This window comes from Brachionichthys hirsutus, chromosome 20 (genome assembly GCF_040956055.1).
Source record: "Brachionichthys hirsutus isolate HB-005 chromosome 20, CSIRO-AGI_Bhir_v1, whole genome shotgun sequence".
NCBI classification, from domain to species: domain Eukaryota; kingdom Metazoa; phylum Chordata; class Actinopteri; order Lophiiformes; family Brachionichthyidae; genus Brachionichthys; species Brachionichthys hirsutus.
In genome coordinates this window covers 3268890-3286809 of record NC_090916.1, presented here as the reverse complement: position 1 = coordinate 3286809, position 17920 = coordinate 3268890, and the positions used below count along the sequence as shown (strand labels likewise).

Here is a 17920-nt window from a genome sequence, read left to right as displayed (position 1 = left end):
GTATCTTTAAGATCGACCCTGCTACCACCAGAGATCTAGACAATGCTCTGGACTGTAAACCACCCCCAGATGCTGCACGCCCGACCTTGATGGTTCTGCTAAGGGCTGGAAGTTATGCTGTGTGTTCAACACAGGTAACTTTGAGGTGGGGGTCCACATTGTGGAGGCGGACTACGCCCTGGAAGCTGGAGCTGATTCAGATGAGGGGTCGCTGACAATGTTGGTTGTCATATCACCTTCTCCATCATTGGGAAGCGAGCACATGAGGGGGGGGGGGGATGCTTGTTTTACATTTCAAGCAGCTGTTCGAGTAGAGTGGGGAGGGGTTTCAGGGTTGCTTAACATCAAACAGACTTTGGATGCCCTTGGCAAGGACTTATTCTGTAATTATGGAACTTTGATTTCATCATTTGTAGATATTAAATATTTGCAACACTGTTTGAGAATGCAAGAATATATATATGTATGTAAACATTAAAAAAATTCATTGCAAATTTAAATGAGATTTATTTCAGCAACATAAAAAACACACGATTCACTGAATCATTTCATATCAAATACTTTCGTATCTTGAGCACAAATGATCATAAAAAGTATCCAGAGCAAACTGTAGCAATCTAAAAGCAATTATACTTTCCCCCCAAAAAAACAATTAAAATATAGCCATACCAATATGCATGCTTTGGCATTTTTACTTGTTCTTGTACGGCTTTGGACCGTTGCATGTCACAAAGAAATGTTTCAGTAAGAGCTTTGAATCTTAGTGAAGACATTTGGGCGGGTTTTTCAGCTTTGGAGATCCAAACAGATTAAAATCACTCAAAGCTTTCATGTGTAGAAACAAACTGATCTCAAAACCGTTTATGAAGAGCCGCAGCGCCGAGGCAGAAACGTGGTGCGATTTATCAGATGAGCTGAGGAATGTTGTTTTCATCCTTCTCATCATATGGAGATCCGCGGAGACGAGCGCCTCTATAGAACTGATGGAGGTTCATTTTGGCAGGTGCAGAGACATACCACATGACCACGCCGGTGGGGTTCACGGACACGACAAAGTCTGTGGAGTCTTTCAGCATCATGGTCTTTTCAGTGAAGACATTAAAGATCTGATGGAGATAAAGTGAAGATATTAATATTCAAAGGGATAAGTAAAACATAAAAAAATAAATATTACATTTTAACATTAAAGCCTCATTTATGGATTCAAAAATCAGTTTAAAAAACAATACACATAAACTCCGATTCACTTTTACTTTTCAGGTTGACACCAAGAACAATTTAGAACCTTTTACTGATGATCCAGACCCAGAATTGAATATTATGAGCTATATGTTGCTTCACGTTTTTCAATACCATACAAACAGACACATAGGAAGTCAACTGGAGGTGAAACATAGCCTGCCTGAACATAAAGACATACCTTGTAGCTGCCAGTCGGGTAGTTGAGTTTCCTGAGGGAAGTCTGGTATCGGTAGGGCATGTCCTTACGGCGACTGAAGAATACGAGGGCACTGGCATTGTTGGACAGGGGACGCAAGAACACGTCAATCCCACTGTTCTCCTGTTAGACAGAACCGGACAAGAACATTTTCAGCGTTACACAAAGAACAAGAAGATGTCTTTAAGTCAGAGAAATAGCCACAAAAAAAAGATTTGCAATTTCCAAGCTCCTCCCAATCCAATATAGTCACCTTGACAATGCGTCTTCCCTGAATGCCCATCGGGTCCTGGTTGATGCTGATGGCCATTTGGTTCTGCAGGATGCTGCGGGCTCCGCTGCTGATGGTCCGCAGGTCATTGGACATGAAAAGAGGAGCAGCCATAATCGCCCAAAGAGCCATCTGACTGCGAGACTGGTCCATGCTGAGGCCAAAGTCGCCCACGATCAGCTGCGGAGGTTAAAACACAGACTAGAGGAAGACTGACATTTCAGAAAGCATTCATCATGAATGAATAATTAAGAAAGAACGGTTTGGGCCCTGAAAAGTAGAAGGTCCACTTCAGAGGCTCTACCACTGGTATTTCCACAGTGAATAGTGAACATGTGGAAACGTGATGTGTCAGTAAAACGGACCATATCAGGGTCATTCCACCCTCCGGGTCCTGCTGCAGGTGCCACAACATCCTGGTTCTCAAAGAACCAGTCAACAATGTTCAGGACGCTGTCCCAGGAATCCTGGATGTCACCATAGTTACGCCACAGATTGCAGATAAGGCCCAGCTGAGTGTAGTTCACCTGAAAACACAGTAAAAGCTTAAAACATAAACTGTGCCTTTAAAGTATTGGAACTTAAAGCTCGCAACAATAAACCTTCAAAATGGATATGCAGAACAAAAAATAAAAAAAGATTTCATTATCATCAATTTATTTTCTTCCACTATGTTTCTGTGATTATTATATCAAAAATATTCAGTCAATCGATTTTTGAAGAGTTTCTGGGTTGTTCCTATTTGAGGAGGTGGTCACGTAAATAGCCAGAAGAGATGGGAATTACACCTTAGGGGGCAGGCCACCCTGGTAGGCGGGCCAACTGCAGGAGTAGCCAATGGGACGCCCCGTGGCGTTTAAAGCCTTGGACATGAGTGGGTAACCTGTCCGAAGAAAGGAACAAGAATCGAACATGAAGACCTCAATGACCCAACTGTAGCCGTTACCTCTGCTGCTTACCCTGCTCTTGTTCTGTGCTGTTAGAATAACAGCCGTCAAATTTGAGCACATCCACCCCCCAGTCAGCAAACGTTTGAGCATCTATCTTGATCTTGTCCAGCGGGGTCCCGGGGTAGCCCCCACAGGTGTGTGTTCCCATGTCCCCATAGATTCCCAACTTGAGACCTCTGTCATGCATGTAGCGTGCCAGCTTAGGGATGCCTCCGGGGAATCTGAGGAGCGAGAAAATGTACCGTTACGATATCACATATACGGAATCATTCAGTGCCACAGATACTGAGTTAGAGACTTAAGGCACTTTCATGAACACATTTTTTTGTTTTTTTTAAATTGAATCAAATAAATAAAAAAAGTGGGTAAATTTTGCAACTTTTTTGAAAATTAAACACTATTAATGTATTCAAATAGTGACTATCTGGATCAGAAAAGCCTGCGGTTGTTTACGTGACGTATTGGTGTGACAGGATTTGTTCACCATTCTGCAGCCTGTGATCCAGTACTGCACCGATATACCCTAGTCAGGATATCGACGAATGCTTTTCTTCATCATATGACGCTGTGACTGCTGATTCTTTTATTGTCTCTGAGATTAGACGTTACATATCGATGCACATTGCCTCACTTACCTTTTAGGGTCAGGCTGCAGACGTCCCTCCTCATCTCTCTCCATGGAAGACCAGCAGTCATCTATGCTCACCAAGACGTATCCAAGTTCCCTCCAGCCGTCCTCGGAGAGACGGTCTGCCATGTCAATGAACAGATTCTCACTGGAGGACAGACAGAAACGTCGCATTAACAGGTGGAGGTAAAAAAAAAAAAAAAACCTTTGAAGCTTGAAAATAACATTTTAGCTTTTCAAAAACTGGTGAGTAATAATGTAAATATGCTGATTGAAAAGGACTGGCGCTATTCCCTCCTCCCTCTACCGAGTCTTTATGCAGTTTGTCCGTTTCTTTTATTTAGTTTCTCATGGGGGGGGTGGGGGGGGGGGGATTTTCACACAGGATCAGTGTCGTTGAAAAACCTTTGTGAAATATTTTGCGTTTACTCAGGTCGCCTTTGTTTTATGTTAAACATTGTCTGAAGATTTGAAACATTTAAGTAAGAGACACAAGAAAAGGTGGAATAAACTAGGATGGGTCGTCGTAGAACATTTATAAAATGCGTTTCGGGTATAAAATTATGTGTGGAAACAATTTGGTTTCAGATTGCTCAAGGAAAGGTTACTAGTACTTAACGTGCCAGCGCATTACACAAGAATCCGAACATATACACAAACATATTACTGTTGAGTAATACATTCATTGAGTACAATTACGCAGCTCTGCTGAAGATCGTATGTCATATTATGCAAATCAGATATTTAGGAATAGTTACTGAAAAAGTTAGATATAGTTTTTTTTATTATTATTATTATTACAGTTATGATAACACATGAAGGGCAGGCTCACATCGGCGTTCTCAGAAGGTGGCATTTCATTCATGACGAGGTCACGTTTCATAATATTAATTTATGCTTGCATACCTGATACAGTTTTTGGGGTCATGTTCACAGTCGATGTCACAGCGGAATCGTTCCCATGCCAACCAGCCCATAGGAGGGGTCCGCATCAGCCCATTGTCGAGGGCGAAGGTGGACGCGGAGAGCGCAGCGGCAAATAAAACCACCAGGTACATTCCTGCAGATGGAAATCCTTTGAGTTAGATGTGAGCGCCTGTGAGCTGGATGGCATCGACGTTTAGTGGTTACAATCAACCTGGGAATACCGTCACGACATCTGTGGCAGGTGTGTCTAAAGAAACACCTCCTGAGTCTCACCTGACTGGGTGTGGTCGTCATAACAACCCCATCAGGGAAGCGGCGCAGGACTATAAGAAGCAGCACTGCGAGGCTCAGAAACAGCTTCTTCCCCCGAGCTGTGAAAGCAGTCGTTCCCTTGTAGCGATCTGGGACGCTTCATGCCGGCCCTGCTGTGCTGCTGATGCTACTTTGCACCATTGTGTGTGATTCTCACTCTCTTTGTGTATATATATATATTGTTCCGTTAAGAGAGAGAATTTAGTTTTTGATTTGATTATGTTATGATGTGTGCCTTAAGCCGTGGGCCTTCTCACGATTTTATTATGTTCGCATAATGATAATAAAGTATCTTGAACCTGCCAGGTGACTTATGACATTCAGTCTAGAGTGTCAGCTGACCGAATCAAAGGTCATCTGTGTCAGATTTATTACCGTCTACGACCATATTAAATGAAAAATCATCGTTTAGTTCAGTTTGAAGATCCAGAACAATTTATCTTGAGATAAACACAAAAAGGACAGAAGGGGAATCCACCCAGCCATCATTTTTATTCCGGGTCACGGAAGTTGCTGAAGCCTATCCCAGCTTGCTGTTGGACGAGAGGAGGGGTCACACCCCGATCGCGTCGCCAGCGCGTCGCGGAGCAATGAATCCAAAAATCATTAAATGCATCACTTTCCCTTTAGGTTAAGATAAGGGCAAAATGAGCCTCAGCCGGAAGTATCGGCGGAATCCTGCCTCCCGTTGCGCGTAATAGCAGCCGCAGAATCAACGTTTAAAAATGGAACACGGAATAAAGACGCGCTGACTTACTGGGACTCGGTGACACGACAGACTTCAGGTCCGCTCGGACCTTTCAATAAATCCCTGGTAAACACTTCGACGCTAAACAATAAACACACGCCGAGCTCCTGTGAGGCAAAAAAAAAGGGCTAAAGGTCATGTGACCGACGTCCTGTCAGCTGATCCGCAGAGTCGGAAGACGAAGTCGAGAAATCTCTTCCCGACAGCAAGAAAGTGAATGAATGAGTGGATTAACCGCCATCAGTATTAAACAATAGCTGCAAAAAAAGTAACATTTTACAATAAAAAATACACATAAATACATAAACCATTTATAAAGGGTTAATTTCGAGCTATTTATGTGATAAATAAGAATAGTCGTCAATATTTAATATGAAATGGTAATTAAAGAATCAATGTTGACATAAGATTTTATCTTGAGTGCGTATATTTTTTTTTTTTAATGTCAAAGTGAATTGCGCTAGATAGACAACAAAAACCTTATTTACTGACTTGGTTCACTTTAATCCAGCAGAGGGTGCACTAACACTGCATGAAGGACAATAAAAAAAAAAGTTGGTACTTCAACTATTGCAAATCGTTTTAGACGATTTGTACTGCATATTAACGTAAATTCAGTTTCTATGTTGTTTTGTGCAAATGTACGCTTTTGTTTCAGTCTGTTCAACATTCCAAGTGAGCATCCAGACAATACGAATAATGAGCCATGGCAGAATCGAGCCTCGGTAAGACCACTCTGGGAAGAGAAAATAAAAGAAAGGCTGAATATAACATTCTAAATGACCAATGAAATGGTTGAACAGCTGTTATTGGACAAAGGGCTACGAACTGATAATCTGTGAAAAGTTTTCACTTTCCTTTATAAGTGACAAACTATGAATACAAGTGAGACATATTTACATTTTTTTACTTAATTGAAACTACCAGTACATGCTAATACTATATATATGAAGTGTGGTTGGCGCTGTCGCTGCTGGAGTGTTGGCGGGTATCTTTCCTCCATGGGTCTATATTACAGCCCGAGGCATTCTGGTCCTTGTAGTCTACTCATACACCTCCAACATTAATAGCATCATCACAGCTCTGTTATATCTCTTCACCACTCTTTAGCTCAGTGTATTTTATGGACGACTTGATGCCATAGCTGGAATTATACGCATGTGGTTGACCACTTCTGTACTTTTGTGGCATTCAAAAGTCTCTGACGAAGAGGGTGACACAAAGACCAGAGACCAGATGTCTACTTATGGAGAGGATATTCACTTATTCTGTCGGTATTCATGTCTGCCTTTACTTAGGCGCAAGTGAAGGCAGACATGATTCTGAAGAGGAGGTGGTCTTGATGCTGCAGTCAGTCCTCTGGGCTGCATTTCTATCTGCAGTATTTTTTTTGGAGTTGGCTTGGGAACAGTGGTCATGACCAGACTGGGACCAGAGGCGGCTGGTCACCATAGGAGGTGCTGTAATATCTTCAATTGTCCTAAGAGCCATTCAGCAGTCAAGTTCTTCCCTAGGAACCCTAAGATATACTTAGGGGGGGGGGGGCATTGGGTGCAGCCGCAGCTGCAGGAGTGTCCCTTGTGTCCCAAGTGTTGCAGAAAAACAGGCATTTGAGTCTCAAGTTTCTATTCAGCAGTTTTAATTTTAGTTTCAGTCGGTCTTGGTGCAGTTCTGGCAATGCAAAGTGGAGCAACTAAAGCAACTCTGCCGACAACTTCAGAACTAATAACGGCCATCCCACGTGTGGCAGGAACATTTATTCTGTGTTTGGCAATCAGTCTTAAACGCGGTCGGGAGACTGAACAAGCCGCCTCCCGGGGCTGCATGTAATTAAAGGAATCGGCATGGAGACAGTTGCCACAGCGGCAGGACTGGTTGGAGTCAGAGCACTTGGGGCCGCAGCATTGGGAATAGGAGCTCTGGGGAGCCTGGGGACTCTGGGCATTATGGCTTTGGGAAGTACTCTTCATAGGATGACATAAAAATAACCACCAACCGGGGCACACAGAGAGCCTGATTGGCCTCTGAGGACAAGGTTCACTCTCCTGCTGGTCATCAGAGGGTCAGGAATACAGTGTCCATGTCTGCTTTTCCACAGAGACTTATGGGCAGACGTGTATTTTTGTGGCTCTACCTGTATTAAATACTGTTACTATTGCTAATTACTCTCTGAGAAAAGGCAACCCGGAAACAATCAAATTAATGTTTTGCCGAGTGATGCTCATGATCTCTCTTTACCTCATCATTACCATCATTTCCCAAGACATGATGGCAGTCACTTTGGCTTCATCTTAACAACAGTATCAGAGGATACTGGAAACAGGAGGGGTGTGTTTCCGTGTGTGTGTGTGTGTGTTGGGGCGGGGGTATAGGCGAGGAATAACATCAGCAGGCTGAAGTGCGCCTTGGTTTGCTCTGCATCTGTTTCCGTGAGGAGCAGGAATATGGATTTATGCATCAACGTGAACAGAGCTCGATGAGAAGATGTTTCATGTAATGTGATCTCTGCCTTTGGCTCAAGCTGGTGTTGGTCTTCCAGACTTCCACGGCAGAACGCAGGACTTCAGCAGCAAGGCAGGAAGAGGACACAAGAAGTTTCTCCGCTGAAACAACCTGGAGGCAGATCAGCAGTTCCGACAACTGAGACGCTCTGATCTTGTTCTCTTTAGGATTTTAATGGAACTATAAAATGCAAGAAAGTAATTCTATACTTGAGCTTTATGATGGAACTGGCTATCAAAAACAGCTGTTCAGTGACTGGCATCTCCATAGGGGGTTAATATTGGTGATAATAATCATAATAATATTATTATTATGTGCATCGAGTTGCTTTTGATGGACTTTTGCAAATAAAGACAAATGTAGGACAAAGGTGGGACGCTTGAGGAATATCGACAGTATTACTTCATGAAGGACGCGCACCCTCCATGAAACCACCATGTCTATGAACCGGGTCCACTCCAGAGACGCGCAACAGACTGCAGGGCGCCCACTGGAGTCCCCCGCGCAGGACATCCGCCACTCCGGCCACGGAGCGGGTCGCACGACGCGTGAGCCGGACGCGCTCCAGCCGCGCCTCCGCTTTGCGCCAGACTCACTGGAGAGGCTTTACCAGAACTACTTCCGCAGACAGAGACAAGAGAACCTGCGCGTTCTGGCGGCGTTCGCGGCTCTTTTCAACGGCTTTGTCATCGTCATGTGCGCGGTGGTCTACACCGAGGACAAACTGGCCATGGTGGTGGTGGCCGCGGCGGGACTGGCTGCGGACGCCGCGCTCTGCGCGCTCTGCTGGCGGCAGAAGCTCCCAGCATCGGCGGTGACGCGCGGCGCGGTGCCGTACGCGCTGTGGCTGCTGGTCGCCGTGCACGTCCTGTGTTATATGGGTCTGAACTACGAGCGCTGCCCCCGAGCGGCAGACTCCGTGGGCTGGCAGGCCTTTTTCACGTTCTCCTGCTTTCTGACGCTCCCGCTGAAGCTGGTGCCGCTGCTGCTCCTCGCGGCGCTGTCCTGCGGGACGCACACGCTCGTCCTGGGCTTGATTGTGGCTCGAGGGTTAGAAGGTCATTTGCAAGGGTCCATGCTGGTGAGACAGGTACAAACATGATGCTGTCTTAATGTTGGGGCATCACCGTTCAGTGGTATTGAGAAGATAGTTTGGATGGGAGAGACATTGAGGCTTTCTGTCCCACCACTTGTATTTTTATTTTATTTTTTACATTCCCAACTGCGAAATATATATACTGTATATATTTTTATCCAGCAGATAAAATTAGTCAATAATGTGTTATTTTGTTCTGCTTTTTCTATTTGTCTCCTTCAAAGATGTGCATAATTCTAAATGAAAATTTACACAATTTGAAAGGCAACCAATTAGAACTGAGATATCCATCCATCTTCATCCGCTTATCCGGGGACGGGTCACGGGGGCAGCAGCCTAAGCAGGGAAGCCCAGACTTCCCTCTCCCCGGCCACTTCCTCTAGCTCTGCCGGGGGGGGGATCCCAAGGCGTTCCCAGGCCACCCGAGATAATAGAACTGAGATAATAAAAAACAATTGTCTTTGTAATATAAGCAGTCTTTTTCAGAAAATTGCCTTCCTTCATGAAACCTGCTGCTAAAATGTCGAACGCAAGACATGCAGTCCTCTGAAATTATGAGATCAATTTCTGAGATTATTAATTCACGTGCAGAATCTGACATCTCTCTTGTCATGGATGCACACGTTGGCCACAAATTGAGTTTTGTTGCGACAGGATCAGCAAACAAGCCACTATACTCATATTAACATAATATTTACAAAGGTTTTCCTCATCTCTTCAGCTCTTGGCCAACGTGATGTTGTACCTGTGTGCTGCCACGGTGGGTGTGATATCTTACTGCATGGCAGACAGGAAGTACAGGACGGCTTTCCTGGAGGCTCGCCAGTCGATTGAGGTCAAACTTACTCTGGAGGAGCAGAGCACCCAGCAGGTAAGAGGAGTGCGCAAACACACACACACACACACTCTGAGAGAGCAGAGAGGAGGATTTTGTTGTCATTATACAATGAAATTAGAAGGTTAGAACGGAAAGTTAGTCCTGAGCTGCTGCCACTATGGGCCAACATAACCTAATGCATGTTTTTTTCCAATGGGGGGGGGGGCATGGAAACACTACACAGAAAGGCCACGCTGGTAATGCTGGGATTTGAACCCATGCCCGACTTGCCGCGAGGCAACAGCACTAACCACTATGCCACCGTGCCGCCACCAGATGATCCTCTTGCCTGTGTGGGCAAACACACATAAACAAGGTTAAACGCACCCTGCGGTGGCTCATTACAGGGCGTCTTGCTCAGCTGAGGGTTAACAGGGTGATCATAGTGACGGTTGTTTTCACCAGCCGAGCCTCCATCAGGGACTTGACACCATCCTGTCTGACGAGGCTCTGTGACAAGTTATTCTAGCTTCAGCCAAACCTTTAATCAGCAGCTTTAATGCACTTCATTTCCTCGTGTGCCGACCTGCGCCTGTCTTACCGTTGCATGTCCTGTGTTATTTCTTTTTCCATTGTATTCTTTGTGCAGTTACCCTGTTTTTCCTGCTTTTTGTGCAGTTTGTGGCCTTTTTGCTCAGTGATGCATTCTACTTGGGAGCTGTCGTCGTTCTCTTCCTCATATTAGGGCTGGAAAATGAGCGTTGCACATTAATGAAAGCGGATCATGCTGCAATAATGGATGGATGTAATTAACTTAACTGGTAAACATATGTTATTCCTTCACCAGTATTTTATTTTCTAATATATTACAGTACATTAGCGCTGTCGTACGAAAGATAGTGATATTCCATAACATTTCATTTATAGAAAGGTCCACCTTACTGTCACAACCATTTTATTCTTTCCTTCAATCCATCTCAGGAGGAAGAATAATTGTGGATGTAAAATAAAGGAGGAAAATATTATAAATAGATGTAACATATGGCCCAAAGTGTCTTTTCAGTCGGGCGGTGCCGGGAGACAGCTAAAACAAGCCAGCCGTAACACATCAGAGAAGTTGACAGGCTCTTCTGAGGGCTGCAAGGATCTATTTACCGCTCCAGTCACGCGATGAACGGCACAGCCACGTCAACACGGGCCCAGTTTATCTTCATGTCCGCCACAAGTGAACATGACAGAACTGACTTTCCTTCAAATGTTTCTCATGCAGGAGGAACTATTGCTGTCAATCCTGCCCAAACACATCGCTGATGAGATGCTGCAGGGCATGAAGAACCAGGCCAAGCAACAGGACGTCCAGCAGCAGCAGCAGTTTAACACCATGTACATGTACCGGCATGAAAATGTCAGGTCAGGATCACTACTTCAGATGTTTTTCTGTGCTTTATTTTTTCAGTGCAGGGTACGTGTTGTGATATTTATTAAGCATTGCATTGCATTTTCTCCTCTTCTATTCCAGTATCCTGTTTGCTGACATTGTGGGCTTCACTCAGCTTTCTTCCACCTGCAGCGCTCAGGAGCTTGTGAAGCTGCTCAACGAACTGTTTGCCCGCTTTGACAAACTGGCGGCAGTGAGTACCTGTTCTAGTGTGTCTCCTCTTCCATTGGACGGCGCAAACCATGACTCAGATGCGGTACCCTTTGGCATATTGTTGGTAGGAATACGGCACTTTTACTGCAAAAAAGCACAACTTCTCATTCTCCCAGAAATATCACCAACTGAGGATTAAGATCCTCGGAGACTGTTACTATTGCATCTGTGGCCTTCCCGACTTCAGAGAGGACCATGCCGCCTGCTCCATAATGATGGGTCTAGCAATGGTAGAAGCCATCTCGTAAGAAATTATTTCACCTTCACAACTGAGAAAATTGCAAAGCATTTTTTTATGGATACAAAAACAATTCTGATGAAGTGAGGAAGTAGGCTATCTCTCCAAGATTGTGTTCTTTCCTCGTCTAGGTACGTGCGAGAGAAGACTAAAACTGAAGTGGACATGCGAGTGGGCGTTCACACAGGAACCGTGCTGGGAGGAGTGCTCGGCCAGAAGAGGTGGCAATTTGACGTCTGGTCCACCGATGTCACTGTCGCCAATAAGATGGAGTCTGGAGGGATTCCTGGGTAAGCAAGCATCGCTTCAGTTTAGGCTTGATAATCAAATTCTCTGGTGCATTTTTATTAAGAGACATTTTGTGTGCCGCCCAGGAGGGTACATATATCCCAGACCACCATGGACAGTCTGCACGGAGAATTTGAAGTGGAGCCAGGCGATGGTGGAGACAGGTGTGAGTACCTGCTGGAGAAGGACATCGAGACTTATTTAGTTCTACCACCGAGAAAGGTGTCGGACTGGCTCAAAACAGTGAGTGAATCTGCCTTTCTCCTTCTATTTGACAAAACATCGCTTCCTTCAAGGCACAAGGTTGATATTTGATAGGCCTGGTTTTTGCCTTGTAGTTGAAATTAATTTGTTTCAAACAATACATGAAAAATAAATACTCCCTTTTGTATTTATTTTTAGTCAAATCACATAAACAAGAGATTTATCCTGCTTCCCCTTCCTCAGAAACCAGGCACTTTATCCAACAGAAATTCAAACCAGTTGATCAGCACTACAGCAACCAATGGCAATGCAGCCTCACCCCAGGCCACGCCCACTGATTCTACGACAGAGGTGAACTATGATAAATGTTTTTTTTCCAGTGTGAAACCATCAACCTGGGTCCGATGCAAAACCTCCAATCTTCAGTTGTACATTAATATCCATGCACAAACACACAAACACACACACACAATCTTGCAGAAATCCCATATGTCCATGCAGTAATCTTATCTGTCTGATCTCTCTTGTGCTGCATCATCAGAGGAGTAAGATGGGCGATGAGCGAGTGATCAACAGGCGACTGCAGCAGGAGCTGCTGGAGAGAGAAACTCAGCAAATGTAAGAACCAACGATTCCCTGTTACTTATGTAGGACACTACGTAGCTGTGAAATGGCACGCAGCCGGTCCAAATAAATCTGTTCTCAGTCATGCAACATCAAAAAGCTCGGTCCTATTGCTCGTGTTTTTGTCTGCGTGCAGAATGAAGGATCATCAGACCTACCTGGCGTCGCTCCGTTTTGTAGATGGGAAACTGGAGGAGCGTTACTCCTCGGAGAAGGAGAAGCGCAGCGGAGCAGCCTTTTCCTGCTGCATGATAGTTCTCTTCTTTATTACTGCCATGGAGGTGTTCGTTGACCCGCTGTAAGTTCAGACACATTACATTTAATGAGATGCATTCACTGCGTAATTGAGGTGGCATTATATATGATATTAACTGGATGGATTTGTTCTCCTGCTAGGTTGGCTGTGAACTATGTGACTCTTGCCATAGGTGAGGTATTGTTGCTGATTCTCACAGTCTGCTCCTTGGCTGCCGTCTTCCCCAGGGTGAGGAAACGGAAGGTCTATGTTTGTAGCGATGGAGAATCCAAAAAAACAAGAACTTTGATCAGGACTTTGCTACTCTTTTCAATTAGTTGTGATTTCCTGTCAATTGAATTCTGTGCCGATTTATAAAACACTGACGAGCTAAAGGAAGCCTGCACTAAACTGTGTAAATTCAGTCGTTTTTTAATAACAGCTGTTGTTTTGATGCTTATTTTTCAGAGGTTCTCCAAGAAGTTGGTTTCTTTCTCAATTTGGATCGATCGGACACGGTGGGCCAGAAACACATGGGCAATGGCAGCCATTTTTGTGCTCACCATGGCCACGATAGCAGACATGGTACGACTGTAAGGCTCCATTTAATCTGACAGTGTATATAATTTTATTTTTTTTCTTACAAAAAAGTATTGCAACATAGCAACTGTTCTGGAAATTCAAACTAGAAACCATTAATTGGTGAACTACCTAACCAGCTTTTTGTTTAGTACGGTGAATAAATCTAGATTTTTTGTGTTTGCATGCATCGTCTTTCCCGTTGTGTTGCCTCTCTGCTGTCATCGACCTATCACTGCGTTTTAATGTGTCTGACTGCACGTTCCCAGTGGGGTCCATTAGTCGTCTGTCTTGCTGCCTGCTGGTTCATTTGTTACATCCCTACAGGAGCAGCCTGTTACACGCCCCGCTGCCTTCAGGACCCGATGGAAATGACACAACTTGGTTTTCTTTCTTCTTCCTTTCTTAGCTTCGTGGTATTGGTGACAGTCATACTTTCAAAAATACATGGACTAAATTGGTTTAATTTATATATTCAGTCTGTATTTTTTTTATATAGCATTTTCATTTTATATAGCTAAAAAAACATAAACCCATTTCACATACATGTATGCACTAAATGCAAAGCTTTACGTACCTATGAAATGTGTTTCACATTAAAGCACTAAAATTATGAATCCATGACACATTCTTACTGTAAATCACTCAAGCATTTCATTTTTGATTTTTGCAGCTGAGTTGCGTCCCCCCATCCCTTCGAATGTCCAACGGCACCTCTGGCCTCGTGTTGGAGTCATTTGGTGGCCAAAGCTGCGGGGAGAATCCAAAGCACTACAGCTTCATGGCTGTGATGTCACTCATCGCCACCACTGTGCTGGTGCAGGCCAGCCACGCGATTAAACTGGGACTCATGGTGCTGGTCGTTACAGCAACTGGAGCTGTTAATATCTACAGCTGGCGAGACATGTATGACTTATATGACTATCTGACGGTGGCGTCACACAGGTGAGAACATTAACAGTATTTTTATAAAATACGCATACATTTTTTGTAATACGTTAACTTGGGTGTATTCTGATTACCATATCAAGACAAAATGATGATAGTATTATTGGTATTCTACTTTATTTGTGTTTTCAGAGCATCCATGGTGCCATCCAAGTACCTCATGACAATGATGATTATTGTCATGATGGTGAGCTTCTACTTCTTTGCCCGCCACGTGAGTCAGCTTCTTATCACAGCCTGCTTCAGCCTTGAAAGTCAGCATCATCAGAATTTTACTGAAAAAGGACAAAGCAATCATCACATTTCTGCATTTGATTCCCCCCCCCTCCTCTTAATAACTTAATCTGCATCTTTATGAATGTCATCCGTGGGTCATCTAGTTGGAGAATCAGTCAAGGAAGCTGTTCCTGTGGAAGATTGGCGTGCACCACCAGAAGGAGAAGTTGTTTGAGGTGAGGCGGTGGAACGACGCGCTGGTGGCCAACATGTTGCCGGAGCATGTGGCCAAACACTTTCTGGGATCAAAGAAGAGAGACGAGGTATGAATAAGCATGCACAGCTACAGTATTATTTAGATATTTAAAATGAGGAACATGAGGGACATCAGGTGAGAGGAGGAGGAGGAGGAGGAGGAAGAGGGGGAGGGAAGAAATTTGATGTACCTTTTTTAATGACATCGTTGAAGTATTGAGTTTCCCTGACACCGCCCTCTTTGCACTGCAGTGTGTTACATAACCTCTGGTGGTTCCATAGAACTTTTGCGATTACCTCGCTTGTGTATTATAATTATAAGGAGGATGAGACTTTTTCTTAAGGAAAAACTATCAAAGAAAAAGATTAGAACTGTGGCATGAGAAAAAAACTAACACCGTGTCATTTGTTATTTGTAGGAGTTGTACAGCCAGTCTTACAATCAAATAGGTGTTATTTTTGCTTCCATCCCCAACTTTTCTGATTTCTACACTGAGGAGGGCATCAACAATGGAGGCATCGAATGTCTCCGGATTCTCAATGAGATCATCTCAGACTTTGATAGTGTGAGTCCTAGTTTGTTTACACTATTTGAACATATTAAGAGCTAGTATAATTCTGACATGACATCATTGTGTGAAAAACCTGCATTCATATTCACGTGATTTGTCCACACTTAATGAACTCATGTCTGCATTCTCCACAAGTTACTAGATAGAGAAGAGTTCCGCTGCATCACTAAAATCAAGACAATAGGAAGCACCTACATGGCTGCCTCAGGACTCACTCCGGAGACGAGCGTGATCGGATGCAACAAGGTGTGATGTTTTCAAAATGTGAAGTTTTATTCCTGTCTCAGATAAACCACAGCATAGCATGAAAAATGTCTTCTCTCTATCCCAACTCCTACGTATGACCGATAGGGCCAAGAATAATGAAAAAACATACATTTAATAGCCTAAAATAGGTAACTATTTTAATCAAAATAAAATTAACTCCTCTAGCAAAAAAGGAATTAAGAAAAAGCATCCCATTACTAGAATAAATTAGAATGTTTGTTTAAAAGATTGTTTAAATTGTCCTACCGTTATACCTACTTACAAGTACAATGTTCTACTTTTACCATATAAACATTAGATTTGTGTGGTGATGATATTAACTTTGGAAGCTGTAATTTTGTTGCACAGATAGAGGACCTGTCACTGATTGAGCGCTGGCAACACCTCGCTGACCTGGCAGACTTTGCTTTGGCTATGAAAGTCACCCTCAACAACCTCAACAAGCAGTCCTTCAACAACTTCATGCTCCGGATCGGTTTGTGTATTTGTGCATGTGCACATTTATAGACGTGTGTGTCTGTAGTCATACCTCCATGTTGTTCTCCTTCAGGTCTAAATAATGGGGCAGTTTTGGCTGGAGTGATCGGCGCTCGCAAACCTCACTATGACATCTGGGGCAACACAGTGAATGTCGCCAGCAGAATGGAGTCCACTGGAGTGATGGGAAACATTCAGGTAGCACAAACACAAAGCTATACGTCGTCACATGGATGTCTGTAATTATTCACAATTTGTTCTTGTTTTGTTTTCATATTCAACAAATTATTTTGTCCATCCTTTATTAATATTATGTCCTGCTCCTGCCCTCAGGTGGTTGAAGACTCCTACAACATCCTAAAGGAGTATGGTTTTCGTTTTGTCCGCAGAGGTGCCATACTTGTCAAAGGGAAAGGGGAGCTGCTAACCTTCTTCATGAAAGAAAAAGACAAACCAAAAAGCAATGGCAGACCAGTGACAGCTACTCTTCCACACGAAGTTGGGGACCTTTAATCTGGTGCAATTCATGAATGTAAAATCAGATTCTCTCATACACAGATTATTTCTTTTCGTATGATTTGTGCGATATAAAGCATATGGAAGTAGCACAGAATACATACAGACACACAGAACTCTTGCAATACAGATTTTTATTATGCTATGAGAATTACGAGTTCGGAAAACATATATGATATTACTTTTCTTTTTTTACCTGAGTCTCGGTTTTTGTACATAATCTGTATTTATACTGTGTTAATAAAACATTTAAAAAAAAATAATTTACCTTATATGTAATGTTGTCTGTTCACGTCTTATAAATGGCATTCATTAGTAAGTCAACTGTATGAAAACTTCATATTTTGATTAAATAAATGACTCAACAGTCCATTTTAAACCCATCCTTAATAGCCATTTACATGTGTAAAACTGAAGAGCCAACTTATATTTTTTTATTTATTTATACAAGAAAGGCATACACTTTAACATTTAATATGTAGGAAATATGCATTTTCCACCTGTAGTTTCTGGTCAGGTCCATGTCACAGTTCCACTATACATTTAAACATTGATCCTTATTGTTCAGCCAGGATTTTATAGCATAATTTACCTTCACTTAATGCAGGAATCTATGTCATTTATTATTTATTACATTTCTTGCTAAACTATTGTTATAAAGTACATGTTGATGATGATGATTAATATATTTATTAGATAGAATGTTAGAGTACAAGTACAGTCAAACAGTAGCATGTATTACAGTAACAATACAGTCAAACATCCTGTCTAAGAGGAGCATTTCAAAAAAGCCCTTGCTGTCTTGTTTCCGTTGAAAGTCCTTAGCACATAAATCATCGACATTTAACAATACCAATAAAACGAATATTAAATTACTCAATTGATGCAAAATAACAATAAAATAAAAATAAATGACACCACAGATGCAAAATAACAATAAATTAAAAAGATACATAATATGTACAACATGTCATGTACAATGTACAATATGTACAACATTTTAACAATTGTCTGAATTAAAATGATCATATATGATAACTAAATAACAATAAGTATTGACCATGATTTGTGAAGTTTAATTTTTTTTTATTGGAATTAATTTACGCATTTTCTACGGTAGCATTTTGTGACTATTTTATAACCTTTTTATATCTTTAAATA

At 42.8% G+C, this 17920-nt stretch overlaps 2 protein-coding genes across 2 annotated transcripts; one reads left to right on the top strand and one right to left on the bottom strand.

Moving 5' to 3' along the window:
• Positions 1-518: 518 nt before the first annotated feature.
• Positions 519-5368, bottom strand: naga (N-acetylgalactosaminidase, alpha). The gene is made up of 9 exons (XM_068753703.1): positions 5284-5368; positions 4194-4347; positions 3295-3435; positions 2669-2880; positions 2498-2592; positions 2075-2236; positions 1692-1889; positions 1421-1561; positions 519-1106 (listed from the first exon to the last, which is right to left on the bottom strand). Exons 2-9 carry the CDS (start codon positions 4343-4345, stop codon positions 906-908), a joined length of 1302 nt encoding a protein of 433 aa, XP_068609804.1. The 5' UTR covers positions 4346-4347; positions 5284-5368; the 3' UTR covers positions 519-905.
• A 2844-nt stretch (positions 5369-8212) lies between these two features.
• On the top strand, positions 8213-16756 carry adcy3b (adenylate cyclase 3b). Its single transcript, XM_068754059.1, has 20 exons — positions 8213-8866; positions 9594-9743; positions 10960-11099; positions 11209-11320; positions 11457-11584; positions 11710-11868; positions 11953-12109; positions 12314-12421; positions 12612-12688; positions 12831-12992; positions 13091-13178; positions 13398-13514; positions 14182-14453; positions 14589-14670; positions 14837-14995; positions 15347-15493; positions 15635-15745; positions 16115-16241; positions 16317-16441; positions 16577-16756. The coding sequence occupies exons 1-20, from the start codon at positions 8213-8215 to the stop codon at positions 16754-16756; spliced, it is 3255 nt and encodes a 1084-aa protein (XP_068610160.1).
• Positions 16757-17920: the final 1164 nt, after the last annotated feature.